Below are 14,543 nucleotides of genomic sequence, written 5' to 3'. Positions count from 1 at the left end.
CTACCCCAGAGTTCAAGCACTGCCATCTTGTACTTGGTTTCCTCCTAACTGGTTTCCCTGCCAACATATTTCCCCTCTTAATTTCATTATCTACAAGTATCCAGAGTAACTTTTATAAAATGCAAATGTAACTTCCCTTCCTCCAATTCTTTAATGGCACCTCACTCCTCTTAGCATGAAGTCCCATATCCTTAATGCGGTCTAGGAGGTTCTTGGGATCTGGCCCCAACTCATCCCTCTAGCCTTATTTTGAGTTCTTCTTGTTCTCTAGGTTACAGCTAGATTAGGCTTTTTCATTCCTTCAAATGTTATTCTCTCTTGGGCTTTGCAGTCCTCTCAGCCTGCGATAATTCCCTGGCTCCAGGCAAACCTTACCATATTTCACTTATATCCTGCACTTCCTCTTTAAGGCACTCACCACTCCAGTAAGCTCACTGCTGTGACCCAGCTTCTGGAATTCTGGTTTGGACAACAGTGAAATCTCAGCTTGCATGCCAAGCATAGATGGTTCACATGCTTTGAGTTCAGTGAATTGTCAAACTCCTATTGGTTTGGGCCAAACTTTCTTAAGCACGATCCCTCTTAAAGAGGAGGCCTTTGTAAATCCTATTATGATTCTGGCAGCATGAAGCATCCTTCAGGTGTCTCATGTGTGTAACGAATATAACATCCAAACAGAGAAGACGATGTGCCCTATGCTCAGAAAACTTTGACCTCTTTGATTTAACCTAAGGTTTCCTCTCCTCAGATTTTCTTTAAAACACCATTGTTTCTCTGGCCTTTCTTACTCTACTGTCACAGCATCTTCCTTGAGGGGAAGTCTACCCTACCCCAACATATTTGATTATTACTTATTTTCTTCCTTTTTATCAGTTCACACTGTTATAAATTAGCATCACTCCCCCTGCCAACCACCCAAATATCACCTTTGTGCATGCACTTGTCTTCTGGGTAATGGAGATCAGGCTGTGGGCAAAACAGACACATCTCCGCCCTCATAGATTTTACAACCTACTGAATCATAATAGCCAAATGTGATGAGTATTTACTACATGCCAGTCATGGTTCTAAGCATTTTGCTTGACCTGACTCATTTAATCCTCACAAAACTCTACAAGATAAGTATATTCTCATTACTTTACTGGCTAAAAATCTGAGGCACAGAAAAGTTACTGAAGCTCCAAGGTCACACTGTGTACCATAAGTGGCAGAGCTAGGGTGCAAACCCAGGCAGCCGGGCTCCAGAGCAGTGTTCTAACTACTACCCTCTGTTGCCTCTCATTCATCCCATGACCTTCTTTTGTCTTACCTACACTGGGATGTGTTTAGGACATGCATTTTGCTTATTCCTATCTCATTCTTGCAGAATGCATTGTACTTGCTATTCGTGTCTGCGAACTTTCTCCTCAGGTTCTTACATAGCTGATTCCTTTATTTAATTCAAATTTCTGTTCTTCTTGGAGAGAATTTTCCATCTCCTTTCCTACTTTATTTTTTCTCTTACTTCTTATATCTGAATATCTATTCATGTCCATCTTTCATGTCCCCTTCCCTGCTAGGATGTAGATTCCACGAGCTCAAGCTTATATCAGTTCACCACTGAATCCCAGCACCTGGAGCAATGCCGCACATGCAACAGGGGCTCAACAAATGCTTGTTGATAAGAGAATAAATGGAAGAAGAGAGAAGGAGGAAGCTTAACAGTTTTCGAGAATAAATGAACAAACAAACTGTTTGTATTCAATGTTTGCTGTTGGATGACTAATAGCAAAACAAAAACCAAAACAAACAAACAAAAACCAAGAAACCTATCTGGCCAAGAAAAAAATTGTGGGAATGGCAGCTTGGTCAAATTCTATGCCATGAAAATGTTAGAAGTGCAGACTCTATTACAATGAACAGTGATATTAAATAATTATCAATGAGAAAAAATAATATAAGAAAGTCTGTACACATTGTTGTTGAGAAATGAGTACACATTTCTCAAAGCACAAACTCAGGTATGCAAGAAATGTAACTTAGTTGAATTCAATTTACGCTTCAAGTCCTCACCATGGGAACTGTCTCTTGTTAAGTCAATGTTGGGTACTATTTCAATATCTGAGTCTGTGTCTGAGTTTTGTAGGGCTCAAACCTGGTGGAGAGTTGAGCTGGTCCTTTGCCATTGCTAAGCGTATTTTGCCTGAGTTGTAGCTCCCATCTGGTCCCTGGTGGGAGAGTCCATGAAGATGGCTCTTCTCTCTCTAGATTCCATCTATGGGTCTCACTCGCCTTTTTCCATAGCCTTCACTGGGGGCTAAGTCATCACCCAGCTCCTCTCTGCCATTCTGGAGCCACAGGGCTCTCTCTCAGGCTGCTTCAGGCCTTCTCTAACCTAAGGTTGACCTAAGCTAAGGTTGCCTTTCCCCAGATTTTCTTAAAAACGTCTTTGTTTCTCCTGCCTTTCTTACTCTACTCTCACATATCTTCATTTAGCGGAAGTCTATCCTACCCCAAGATACCTGACTATTCCTTATTTTCTCCCTTTTTATCAGTTTACACCACTATAAATTAGCATCACCCCCCAGATATCACCTTTGTTAATGCCCTGCTCTTCTAGGTAATGGAGATCCAGCTGTGAGCAAAACAGATACATCTCTGCGTATCTGGTAAATTAATGGCTAGTTCTACTCTACAGTTTCTGTGCATGTGAATCTCTCTCTAAGGCTTGCCCCCTCTGGCTTTACCTAGAAAGTAAGGCACACATTGGCTCTGTTTTGAAATCTCTCAAACACTTTTTTGGTTTCTATTGCTCACCACTTCTCCTCAAATTAGGATTCAGCCTAGGGCTGGGAGGAAAACACACAGGACTCCTTCTCAGGAGCACACCAGCACTCAAGCTCCCTTACAACTCCTCCAGCCTAGGTCAGTTTAAATTGTCTAGGGGAGTAAGATAACTGGAAATGACTAAGGTTGCATTCTTCATACCCTAAGGCAAAAAAAGGCTGGATTAGAACAGACCTCCTGCTCAGGGTTAGGGGGATGCAATCACGCTCTATGGCAAAGTGTGTGGATAGGTGGCCATGATCATTGCCACTCTCTTCCTCTACCCCTTGGCTTGGAACTTAGATACATTGCTGGGGAGACTGAGTGGATTCCCACTTGATTTGTAGAATTCTAAATTAACAAGGACTTAGTTAAATTGACTGATTAATGGACTTAAATTGTCTTCCAATATTCAGCATAATGGGGGCTTGAACAAGAAATTAAATTACAACTGTGTAAGTTACAACCATGAAAAATATAATTTTGAAACCATGAAAAGGATAATTTTGCCATGTTGGAAAATTAAAGATGGTTAAATGTCTTGCACACCGGAGAGCTGGCCTGAAATTCTCTGATGCCTGCCAGATCACTTTTAAAAATCTAGTTTTGTGATGCATGCAAAGCAGATACTAATTTGAACAAGAGATGAGCTAGGATATTTTATTCATCAAATTATTTTGTTTTTGAAAAATTATGCATATAAAAAAACCACATTGATAAAAGATGGTGGGGCCTAAGACATAGGAAGGAGGAGTATTAAGAATTCCAGTACACAGAGATGGACGCTTTGACATGAGTTAGAGACATTGCTTCTGCTGCTCACATGGGAATTCATCATGACACAGTGGATGAACAATGCAATGAGCAGCACTTACCCTCAAGGACGGAGGTTATGATACTGACAACACTCATTGCCCTTTGGGCTCGGAAAGGTTCATCTAAGTATTCTGCTGACAGGAAAGTCTTCTTTTGTCCTGCATCGAATGCCTGCTGAGACACAAACAGAGTCAGGACACTCCCTTAACCTGACATCTTCATGGCAAAGTTGGATCATTCAGCCTCTTATTGGCCAATCTCATATATAGTCATATGTTACTTAATGATAGAGATATGTTCTGACAAATACATCATTAGGTGATTTCATCATTCTGTGAATATCCTACATTGTATTTACACAAACAAATGCTATAGCCTTCTATACATCTAGGCTAAATAGTGTGGCCTATTGCTCCTAGGCTACAAATCTGTACAGCATGTTATTGCTGAATACTGTAAGTATAAACAGTTAATAAACATAAAGAAAGTTTATAAAGTTTCCAACCATGAGGACTAAGCAAATGATACTAGTAGTCACTATTTATTGTTATCTGTCAGACATGTATAAAAATGTAGGCACTTTATTATTTCATTTAACCCTCCAGCTATTTAAAAACCTTTTTACAAGAGGAGACAAGGAGGCTTGGATAATTTAAAGGACTTGCTAAAGGTGACTCAGGTGGTAACTGGCACAGTTGGGACTAAAATACAGGTCCATACTAAACAGAAGGGCCTAAAGAGTCAATCTTTCACTAGCCTGGTAATTTAACTAGAATGAATCAAGGTCAGGATATCTACACACATGATAATCTCAGGAACAGAGAAAGGAGGGTGGGGGCCCATCACAAAAGAGGCATAAATGCCTTCAATGAGGCATTTTCTAGAGTGCTAATGCACTCCCAGCGAGCCCTGCAGGCTGCCTTTGACTTTAAGGCTCTGTTTTGGTGATTCCGTTTGTCCTGGAGACCTACTCTCTACCTTCTCCACTCTCTCTGTGCCTGGGGAGGGAGACCTGTACAAAATGGGTTACCCTTACCCTCTGGTTCTGGCCAGGTTTGGTTAATGGGAGACATAGGCAGGACATTCAAGGATAGAAGGAGAGACAAGTCAGGTGTTTTCCCCTGGCTTCTTCTCTCCTGTGCTATGGCTGAGTAGCAGAGCTGTGATCCTCTACTAAGATCACAAGTTCTGCCAGGCAGCCTCTCTAACACATGAGGGCAGCTGCTGCTGTAGTCTAATTCTGGTCCTTTCCTTCATCCCTTCAGCCTAGCCATGTAACAGCTTCCCCCGTTACTAGTTTCTAGATGCCTCACTGTCCCTTATTCATTCCCTAAGCCCAGCCCACACCTCTGTAAATACTTTACTAAACTCTCTCTATTAGCCCATCGGAGTGGTCCATCTGTTTCTTGCTGGGACCCTGAATCACATGACATTGAGTCAGAGACTGAGCTAAGGCAACTCTGTAAGACTTATCTGTATCAGCAGAACCATATATTGGTCTCTTTACAATTCTGTCTGCAAATTGCTCTGTATCCCTGGCTAGCCAGAGAGGGCAAATGAAAAACACTAGAAACATCGTTACTGAAACTGGAGAGGAGAGCTCAAATTAACTCACAGCTCCCAATCCAATGAGGAATCCCTGACTTGCCATTACACTCTGCGATTATTCTATTAAAGAGTGCTGGCCAGTTAGTCACTGTTGCCTAATTTGTTCATTTTGGCAAATCATTTCTTCTGTGAGTAAAGCAAGGAATACTGTGCTTCTATTCAGATCTGTCCTAAGAAACTTCCTGAATTTCTCTGGGTTCCATTTGCCAAGCCTAGAGGAGTTTGCATAGAGCCATAAGCAGGAAGAGAAGGGTCCTTCAGTTTTTCTCATACCTGTCCAGCAAGAAAGCAGGCCTATTACTGAGGCAGTGATGTTCAGTGGGGACAGAGAAACACTGATAAGAAATACGGGGTCAAATGGAATATAATTTGCATCACTACTGCAGAATAAACCAGGAAACCTGTTTGACCTCAGGCCAACTCAATCTCTCTCTCTCTCTGGGTCTCATCTTCTATGTCTGTAAAAAAGAAGTAGAATAGGGAGGCATTGGACAGGATGATGGCTAAAGATCCCTTCCATTGGTGATACTCAGGCTTCTTGGCCCAAGACTTCTAGCTGGAAGAAAGCCTGGGGGAGTCTGAAGCATTCACAAACTCACCGAGACATCGACAGCTCCAGGGGCAAGCTCACTAGTGGGTGGCGGTTGGTGTTCATCTTCTCCATGCCTGAAGTCAGGGTTGCTGGGTTGAGGAAGAGGGCTTCTAGGGAGGGGGCCATGCTGGCCAGCACCCCCACCCAGCAGCAGGGAGCCCCGATGGCTTTCGTGGTCTCCAGGAAAGATTCCATCATCTGTGACTCCCTCAGGGAGTGAGATATCTCGGCCAGGGGACCGGAAATGGAACACGCTGCCATGACTAGCCCGGCGTTTTCCAGAGGCGAGGCCTAGAAAAGACTGGGCATTGCCCCAAAGGAGCAAGAAGGCTGGAAACTGGTCCTCTGGCAAATGTAGAGCCCAACACTTCCCTCTACCTACTCCCATTTCCCTGCCCCTATCTTTGTGACCTTTCAGTCGCTAAGTAAAGGCACAAGTCTAAGGGGTATTCTAGGTATGCATGGTGAGGGAAAAAGAAAAAAGGAGATTCTTGACAGACTTGGGGAAAGACCAGGAGACAGGAGAGATTACAGGGTGCCGATGATCAACAAATAGGTTATCATGGCCAGGAACATGTCAGAGGAAACCTTATCACCTGGATAGTTCAGCTGTTTGCCAACCTTTGGCCACAGGGCTAGACAAAGCTGTCTTAAATTCCCTTTTCCACATGCAAAGTTGTGACCTAAGGAGGCTACTATGCACACCAGTACTGGAACATACTTGGTAAGTGGTTGTTGAATGAATGAGTGCACTTCATTGTCTGAAAATTAGGTTGTACAATTCATTAGATCCCATCTGTATGAGTGTGAGAGTTTGTGTTGCAAAGGAGGAGACAAGAGCTGTACAGTGCAATGAGTTTATAGGATCCCTCGAGGCTTGAACAGTCAACAATGGAGAGATTGAAGGAAGGGTTGCAGCCTAATTTCCTGGAAGAATAATATCATTCCTCCAAATCAATAAACATTTCCCATCAAAATCTTCCATTGAGGGAACTGTGTGGCTTAACGTTGCCAGAGAAAAGAGCTAATTCATAAACCCAGAGCCCTCAGAGAATTAGTGTGCTGGGTTAGATAGTTCCCATGACCATAGTGAAACTTGACCATAACAAACCATCATTTCTGTCCTCAGGTGGTCTATAGTATGTACAAAATCTAAACACTGACTTCATACCGAACTCTGATCATACTGATTTATTTCACTCACCTTCCTTAATTCCTTTTAATTACTAAGCTACTAAAGTGGAGAATCTTGCCAATTGGGGTTCTCCTTACTAATCCCCTTATCTCACAGAACTGGTTTCATCTCTTGATAATTTGAAGCCTGATCCTGTTTAGCAACCATTATTAAAAGCCCAGTATTATAAATAGAGTACTCTCTGCCTGTAATACATGCCCAAGGGCTATAGAACTCATAAAATGCAAAAATCCTTCCAATTTTTGAAGCAAATGAGAAAAATCGACACATCCATATTAAGGAAGGGAATACTACATTATTTGCACTTGAGCACCAAGCAAACCAATGAAGAAACTGAGAAGAAAATTTTGGTTGCATATTTGACAGCAGTGTCTCCTTGGCCACGAGTTATTTTAGAATTAAGCTTTTTGACAAATGGTGGGCAATGTCTTCTGAGTATAAGCATTAGAATTGCTTTAAAATTCATCCTCTAACGAGACCAACTGGTCTGTGATTTTCCACGAAAATCCTCCTGGGTCTCTCCTATATATTCCTTTATTTAATTTCTATTGGTTATAAAATGGCTTTATATAAAAACTGCATTAGGTCTATTTAACAGATGAGTGTACCTGGGAAAAGAGGGAGAGGATGCCTTCCTGAGTGGGCTCCAATCAATCAGTTAGCATTAAAGAAGTACTCAAATGGTGCCTCCCTGTCTTTGCACATACATGTTGTTCTTTCTGCCAGGAAAATACTCCTCCCCAAACTCTCTCAAGTCTTCAATTACTAGAAGAATCCCTACATGCTATTTATTGTTGACCCCAATTATGCCCTCCTCCAGGAAGCCTTTTCTGATACCTATCCAGCCCCATAAGAGTGGATGTTTCTTCCTTGATTCTCAAAACACCATGTATGTGTCTCTAATACACTATTTAACACATAGCTGTGTTTATATCTGCCTCCTCCACCCAAATGGAAATCCTTGGGGAAAAGAACATGTTCTAGTCATCTCTTTATACCAAGCACCTAGTATTGTTGAATGAACAAGTTACAGCTCCTCTTTTTTCTCTTTGAAAGTAAGCATCACTGGAGAGACAAACACACATACCAATTATTGGACATCCAAGTGCTAATCTGTGTGGGGCTGACAGAATGGGGGAAATTAAAGCCCAATTCAGTGTCATTGACATTTCCATGGAAGCTGTGATTCATCCTGTTCTGTGATTGTCTGAACTGTGCACCATGTATGCCAGGTGCTGCTCAAAAGAGGCAAAGCAAGAAAGAGGAGGGCACAGATGCAGATAAATGCTGAAGTGTGGGTGTGTCATGAGGTCAGTGTGCATGTGAGTGTGTCTGTGTTTGTATATGCACACATAAATCTGAGGGTTGGAGAGATGGTATTGCAAAAAAGTAAAACATCCTTCAGCTTAGCACAGGAAAAGAGATTGAGAGGGAAGTGAGAGGTATAAAACATAAAAAATAGCCATGTTGATCCCCTTTTCCACACTGTTAGTGTGGAGCCACCCTCCCACACAGCCGATATTATCTGTCAGACCGATAGAAAGGGCATATTTGGGGTAAAAGGACTTTCAAGGGGCAGGAAGGTGGTGGGAGGAAGCGTGGTGAGGAAAGTTGCAGTGCAAATTTTAGAGTGGGAGGCAGAAAGTTATTATGGGGGGAAGAGAATTGCTACACGGTCTGAGGTGAGGTGCTGAAGCCATTCCCAGGCTGGATTGTGTCACAGAGATGGGTGCTGGGACCTTTTCTGATAACAACAGGTGACAGCTTGAATTGCAGGGCCTTAGGAAGGAGGTCAGAAATTATACCCAATAATTATGTAAAATTGTGATGTGTCGGTTAAAAAAAACTAAGTAAAAAATTAAAACCACCTCGACGCATCAGAAAAAAAAAGGTGCATGAAGGATCTCAGCACCACAGACAGGGACCTTGAGCTCTAGAACTGCAGACCAGAGCCTCAGAAGGAAGCTGACCTTTGACGTCCACAGACACCTTAAGATCGGCATGTTCAGTATGGGCTTCCCACCTTTCCTACAAACCTGGGTTCTTCCTCCAGTGTCCTCATCTTGGAATCACCACCCATTTGATTGCCCAATCCTGAAACCTGGGAGTCAAATTGGACTCCCCTTTCTTTTTTCCACAGTCCACAATCCCAATCTTGTTGATCTCCTCCCCTAAAGTGTCCTTATAATTCACCCCTTTTCCCCATCTGTAATTACACTTTCCTAGTTTAAGATACAATTTTGGAGGGGTGTCTGGATCCTTTTAAGCTCTATGCCTCCAACTCTTTCTCTGCCACACACCTCTTCCCACTCCAACCCATTGTCTACGGCATCTGCAATGGTGGGTAATCTTTAGAGCACAAACCTGAGTCTCTTACCATCCTGCGCTGGTTGTAAGGATCAGAGCGGGGTGATTTGTTATCTTCTGTGGAGCCCTCTGACACTCTTGGCTTTATTTTATGCCTTCTCTCACTGGCATTTTTGGAGGTTAAAGGTGATCCATTGTGGGAGTGGAGAGAGGTTGTGTCAATCCCTAGCGCTGCTAGCACCTGCGAAGAGAGAACAGCAGGTGTAGCCAATAGTATTTGCTTGGACTTAGCATGAATGTGTCCCCCAGACATGGGGTGCCAGGGGTGAGAGATCTGAAACAGAGAAGCTCAAGGGTTAGGACCTGGGTGGTGGTGGGATTAGGCCATGGCAGGAACAGACACCTCTGGTCACCCCCCACTCATTCATAGGGCACTCTGTTGGTGCCCCACCCAGATCCCTTTCACCAGATCAGCACACCTATCCCAAGCTGCTTGAGTGGCAGCAGCTGATGGCTCATACTTGCAGCATTCTGCAAAAAAATCTCTTTTGGCTGCCTGCTTCTGGGATAGGTATGGGGAGGGTATAAAAAAAAGCTGGCCCCCTTGCCTCAAGGTAGGACTAACTGTGGTACAGGTCATGCCCCAGAGTTCCCCATGGGATCAAGCTGAAGCTGGTCTCTAGCTGAGAACACTCCTTGTTTAGTTCCACCCTCTGCCCCATTCTGTTTTGCTTCACTCGCTTTCTCCTGAGAGCACTCCCTCAATAGGTCACTTGCACAAGAATCCTCACTTAGCTTCTTCTTTGAGAAAACCTGATCTACTATGGTCCCTGAGGCAAGATGATTCCTCCTATAGCTCCCTAAATGGCAGCCCTAATTGAAGTGGCTAGTCCAGAACTGTATCCAAGAATGGACAGTCTGCAATCTTCTTCACGAAACTCCCACTCCTCACAAACCTCCTGCTCCTTCCGGAGCATCTCGAGGGCCTCCTGGAACTTCTTCTCCTTTGCTTCAATTTCATCAATGGTTGCCTGGTTCTGCTCCTCATACGCCATGGTGACTACAGCCAAGATCAAGTTGACCAGGTAGAAAGATCCCAGGAAGATTACGAGCACAAAAAAGATCATATAGATTTTCCCAGAAGCCCTCAGGGTCTGCAGATTCAAGGGAAAGAAGAGAAACCTGTACCCATAGCACATGGACTGTTGAATTTAAATCAGGCTCCTCCAGGAAAAGCACAGCCATGCAGCTGACCCACCAGCCTCCAACCAAGTCTGCGTGGGGGAATGCAGCTCAGTACCTGCTGGTAGAGGCGTTCCCAGGAATCCTGTGTCATGAGGCGGAACAGTGAGAGGAAAGCCCAAGCAAAGGAATCAAAGCTGGTGTAGTTAAAATCCGGGTTGTCAGAAGTTTTAAGGCAGATATAACCATCAGGGCAGTGGCTGCAGCAAGAACAGAGAAGGTCATCCCCTGCTTATTGCAGACAAGGCAGCCCAGGGCTGCGAGACAACCACAGAGTTTTATGTCAGAAATCAGAGTTCAAGACCTAGTCTTCCTCTTATTAGCAGGATGATCTTGGACACTTGGTCTGTTTAGGTCTTGGTTTCTGCTATCCATAAAACGGGGATGCTAATACTTTCACGTCAGAATTTCATGCACAGGGGAGTGGCCAGGGGAAGGCAGCTGACTGCCCAGACACGTTACTATAAGCTCTTTGCCAGTTCATACCAGGGAAAGGAGAGTCAGTAGCAATAATGCAGACTTAAAACCTGAGCCTGTTGGCATCATCTGCAGAGTTGTCTATCAAGGGAGGTCTCACATTAGCCAAGTTCACTGATTAATTATATATAACAGTGGAAATAACACTTTCCACTTACTGAGCACTTTCTGTGTTCTTCTCTCTCCCCTTAAGTGCTTTACAAACACTATAATTTAATCACTGAATGTTCTTTCTTTACAGATAAGGAAGCTGGGGGTCAGAAAGAAGTCAGTTGCCTAAAACTACGCAGGTATCAATATATTTATTAAAAGGAGAAATATAACTGTCAAGTAGCCCAATACTTGAGTCAGCCTAGCCTCCTCCTGAAGGTGGCCTATGAAGGAAGGCCAGATTAAAAATGACTGCCTGATGAGTATTGAGGTGGGAGTGCTGAACTCCTTCCTCTCTCTCATAATAGGAGGATGAGTTGATGTCAAGGAGCATCTGTCAGCTCAGGGAGCATAAAGTGCTCTCATCCACCCTAGTGGAGATGGCCTGATCAATGAAACAGCAATGCCTCGTTTGAAGTCCAGAATTATTTTTTAAAATTTTTTTCTTTTTTTCTTTTTTATTTACCTGCATTCCTTATGAATACATGGAATTCTTTTACTCCCAGGATTTCTCCATGAACTCCAACCTCTGGGGCTCTCCTTGTCCCAGACATCCATGTGAACAACCCATACCAGGGATTAGAGCTCTGACAACTTAATTCTAATCAGTTCCAAGTCTATCTCCACTTCGATTGAAGATTGCAAGTTCCCTGGCTTTGTAGACCCACATTTAAAGGTAGGCTCTTGGTTTGCTCTTCCAAGGGGCTAGGCAACCCATTTCCCATAGGTTTCTTAATTAACTCTGAGGGCAGCCTTATTTCTATGTCTTCTGTAGAAACCCACTGTAGCCACTGAATATAAACAGTTCACTGCTCTGAGGATTAAATGAGATCACTGTATAGTGTCTTGCACTTCTGCATAGTAAATATTGTATATAAACTGCGAAGGAAAATTTCTACTGTTTTTAACCTTGGAAGCTGCTGAAAGGATAAACTGGAATAATATATGCGGAAGAACACTGAAAATTATCAACTATTTTCTGGTATCCATTTTCTGCCTTGAGACCCCTGACCTTCCTCCCACAGTGCCATTGGCCAATGTGTGCCTTTCCTTAGGACTCTGGCTTCTCTGCAGCCCCACAGAGGACCCAGGTTTAGCTTTCACGGCATGCCTCTGCAGGGCTCACTCTGTCCGTTATCCTGAGCTGGCCTCTCTCTGCCATCCTAGCCTCGTCCACTCCCCTACTGCCTGGCTGGCACCTGCCCAATAGCAGGCCTGGCCTCTCGGGGAGCTGAGCTGTAGAGGTGTGTAGATGGACCCAGCAACTTTACCACAAAAAGGACTTAAGCTGCTCTGGAGCCATTGCCTTGAGAAATGCCATTATCTAGACAGAAGGATGCTGAGGGGCTCTTGGTTTACATTTAAGTCAAAGGCCAATGAAAACTGATGTCAGAATAACCCTCTCATGAGCCAAAGAACCAAATGCCAAGTGCATTTGTGAAAGAAGAGTCCAAGGAACCTGATGTTGACCAAATGCTCCTGCTTGTTTCCAGTCCTCAACTCCAACTGAGATAGTTTTCCTAGTGAGCTGATGAAGGTGGAGCCTCATGCAGGCTCCACACAGGTCGACCTGGGCAATATGGAGCTATCAGCCTCTCAGGGACTGGGGGTGTTGTGAGCTCTGCTCTTCCAAGCTCTCAGCCATGGAGGTGGGTGAGATGGGCCTTTTTGATCTTTTGCCTAACTCTTTCTGCTCATGCCTTCCTCCAGTGGCCAAAGCAGCAGGCAGAGCTGAGGGGTCCTCATCCCTTAGCTTTGTCTCACATTATGTTCTGCCACCAGGAATGGCCTTCACTCAAACTATCTCGTATTCACCCAGCCTGGAGACATCCTAGCTGCCCTTGAAAACTCACCTCAAACACCACCTCCAGGAAGCCTTCCCTACTTTCTCTCTTGCCTCACACCGCCACCTCACTGTGTTTCCCCAGCCCATGAAGCCTCTAGTAAAGAACTTGTTTTCCACAGAGTAGCATCTTTATGTCTATGCATGACAAATTGCAAACTAGCAGCATATAGGCTGGATTTGGCCCGCAGAAATATTTTGTTTGGCCCAACAATATGTAGACATTTTTTGGAATAGGTAGCCAGTGTTCACAGTTGGGAGATTTTGTATAAAAATCTAAATTTCCTATCTCCATTTTAAAAGTTGGAAGAGCTGGAAACAGTGAACCCGCATTTCCACATGTCAACCAAAAGCTGGACCGAGCAGTGGGGCTGTCCCCTTTAGAGGAGGCATGAATTCTCAGCTCCTAGGTTCCCTCCTGGCCCACTCCACTCATTTCTTGTTGTGAATCTGGCCTCTGTAAGAATTTGAAATTGCAAAGTCTGATACATGTGTTTCTTCCTCTATTTGTGAGGGTAATGTGGCTATAGAATGGAGTTAGCTGTGATGATTAAGTGTAGAGCATTTGACACAAATAAGTATTGGTTCCTTCCTGGGGTAGATTGTTTATTAAAATGGCTATAATTCTTCTCCCTATGTATCCACACCCTTTCCAATGTGACTTTTCAGCTCTTTCCATTGAGTGATGAAGTCTATTTCTCTGTCCCTTGGATCTGGACTGGACTGGGACTTGCTTTGGTCAGGAATGTATCAGAATGTACAAAAGGTACATTGTGTTGGTTCTAAGCCTAGGCCTGAAGAAGCCTTGCAAACATCCACTGTTTCTCTGGGAACCCTGCCATGAGAACAGGCCCAGGCTAACCTGCTTGGGGGTGAGAAGCCACATGAGCAGAGACATGACATCCTAGACCAGCCATCTCCAAGTTAATATGCTGTCTGCATATGCATGAATGAGCCTAGTCAATGTCACCCAATGCCCATCTGATCCCAGTCCAAAATGCTGATGCACAGAATCACGAATTAAATAAATTGTTGTTTTAATTCACAAAATTTTGGGGTCATTTGTTATACAGCAAAAGCTAACTCATACATTCCCTCCCCATGAGCTCTGGGTTGGCAAAGGCCATGATTTATTTATTTATACATCTTTCCCAGGACCTGCAACCCCATCTGTGCCCATAATATGCCAAGGACAAGATGGAGAAAGAATTGTTGGGTATTGGTGCTTTGTCATAAGTTGGGAACTCACCCTGAGTCAGATCCATTGCCACACAGTAAGGGATCAGAAGTGCCTCGCTTATTTATGTAGATATCTGCTGAAGAAAGGAAGAAAAGAAAGCCTCACTGATGGTTCTGAACCCTCCAACCCAGGCCTTGTGTGGTGAATGCAACACTCCCAAGTCTTCCAAAGTGAGCTCCTTTGGCTACATGTACTCAGTGGGCATGCTGGGCCACATGGAAGGTGTAAAGTCACATCTGAAAAGAGAAGAGCTAAGCAGTGACTTCGG

General features: G+C 43.8%; 1 protein-coding gene across 3 annotated transcripts in view; it reads right to left on the bottom strand.

Moving 5' to 3' along the window:
• The window catches only part of SCN10A (sodium voltage-gated channel alpha subunit 10), a 91,022-nt gene that overhangs the window by 48,599 nt on the left and 27,880 nt on the right, over positions 1-14,543 (bottom strand). For 2 of the 3 annotated variants that reach the window (XM_055294816.2, XM_055294826.2), the window contains exons 7-12: positions 14,285-14,351; positions 10,624-10,765; positions 10,280-10,477; positions 9,394-9,564; positions 5,829-6,122; positions 3,681-3,792 (exon numbers count right to left, since the gene is read on the bottom strand). In XM_055294816.2, the coding sequence (XP_055150791.2) occupies positions 3,681-3,792; positions 5,829-6,122; positions 9,394-9,564; positions 10,280-10,477; positions 10,624-10,765; positions 14,285-14,351 (984 nt within the window). The remainder of the gene's footprint in view (positions 1-3,680; positions 3,793-5,828; positions 6,123-9,393; positions 9,565-10,279; positions 10,478-10,623; positions 10,766-14,284; positions 14,352-14,543) is intronic. The other variant, XM_055294835.2, reaches the window with a different exon arrangement.

The sequence above is a fragment of the Symphalangus syndactylus genome, chromosome 1, assembly GCF_028878055.3.
Source record: "Symphalangus syndactylus isolate Jambi chromosome 1, NHGRI_mSymSyn1-v2.1_pri, whole genome shotgun sequence".
NCBI classification, from domain to species: Eukaryota; Metazoa; Chordata; class Mammalia; order Primates; family Hylobatidae; genus Symphalangus; species Symphalangus syndactylus.
The sequence above is the reverse complement of the archived record's forward strand: the minus strand, read 5'-3'. Positions and strand labels throughout refer to the sequence as shown.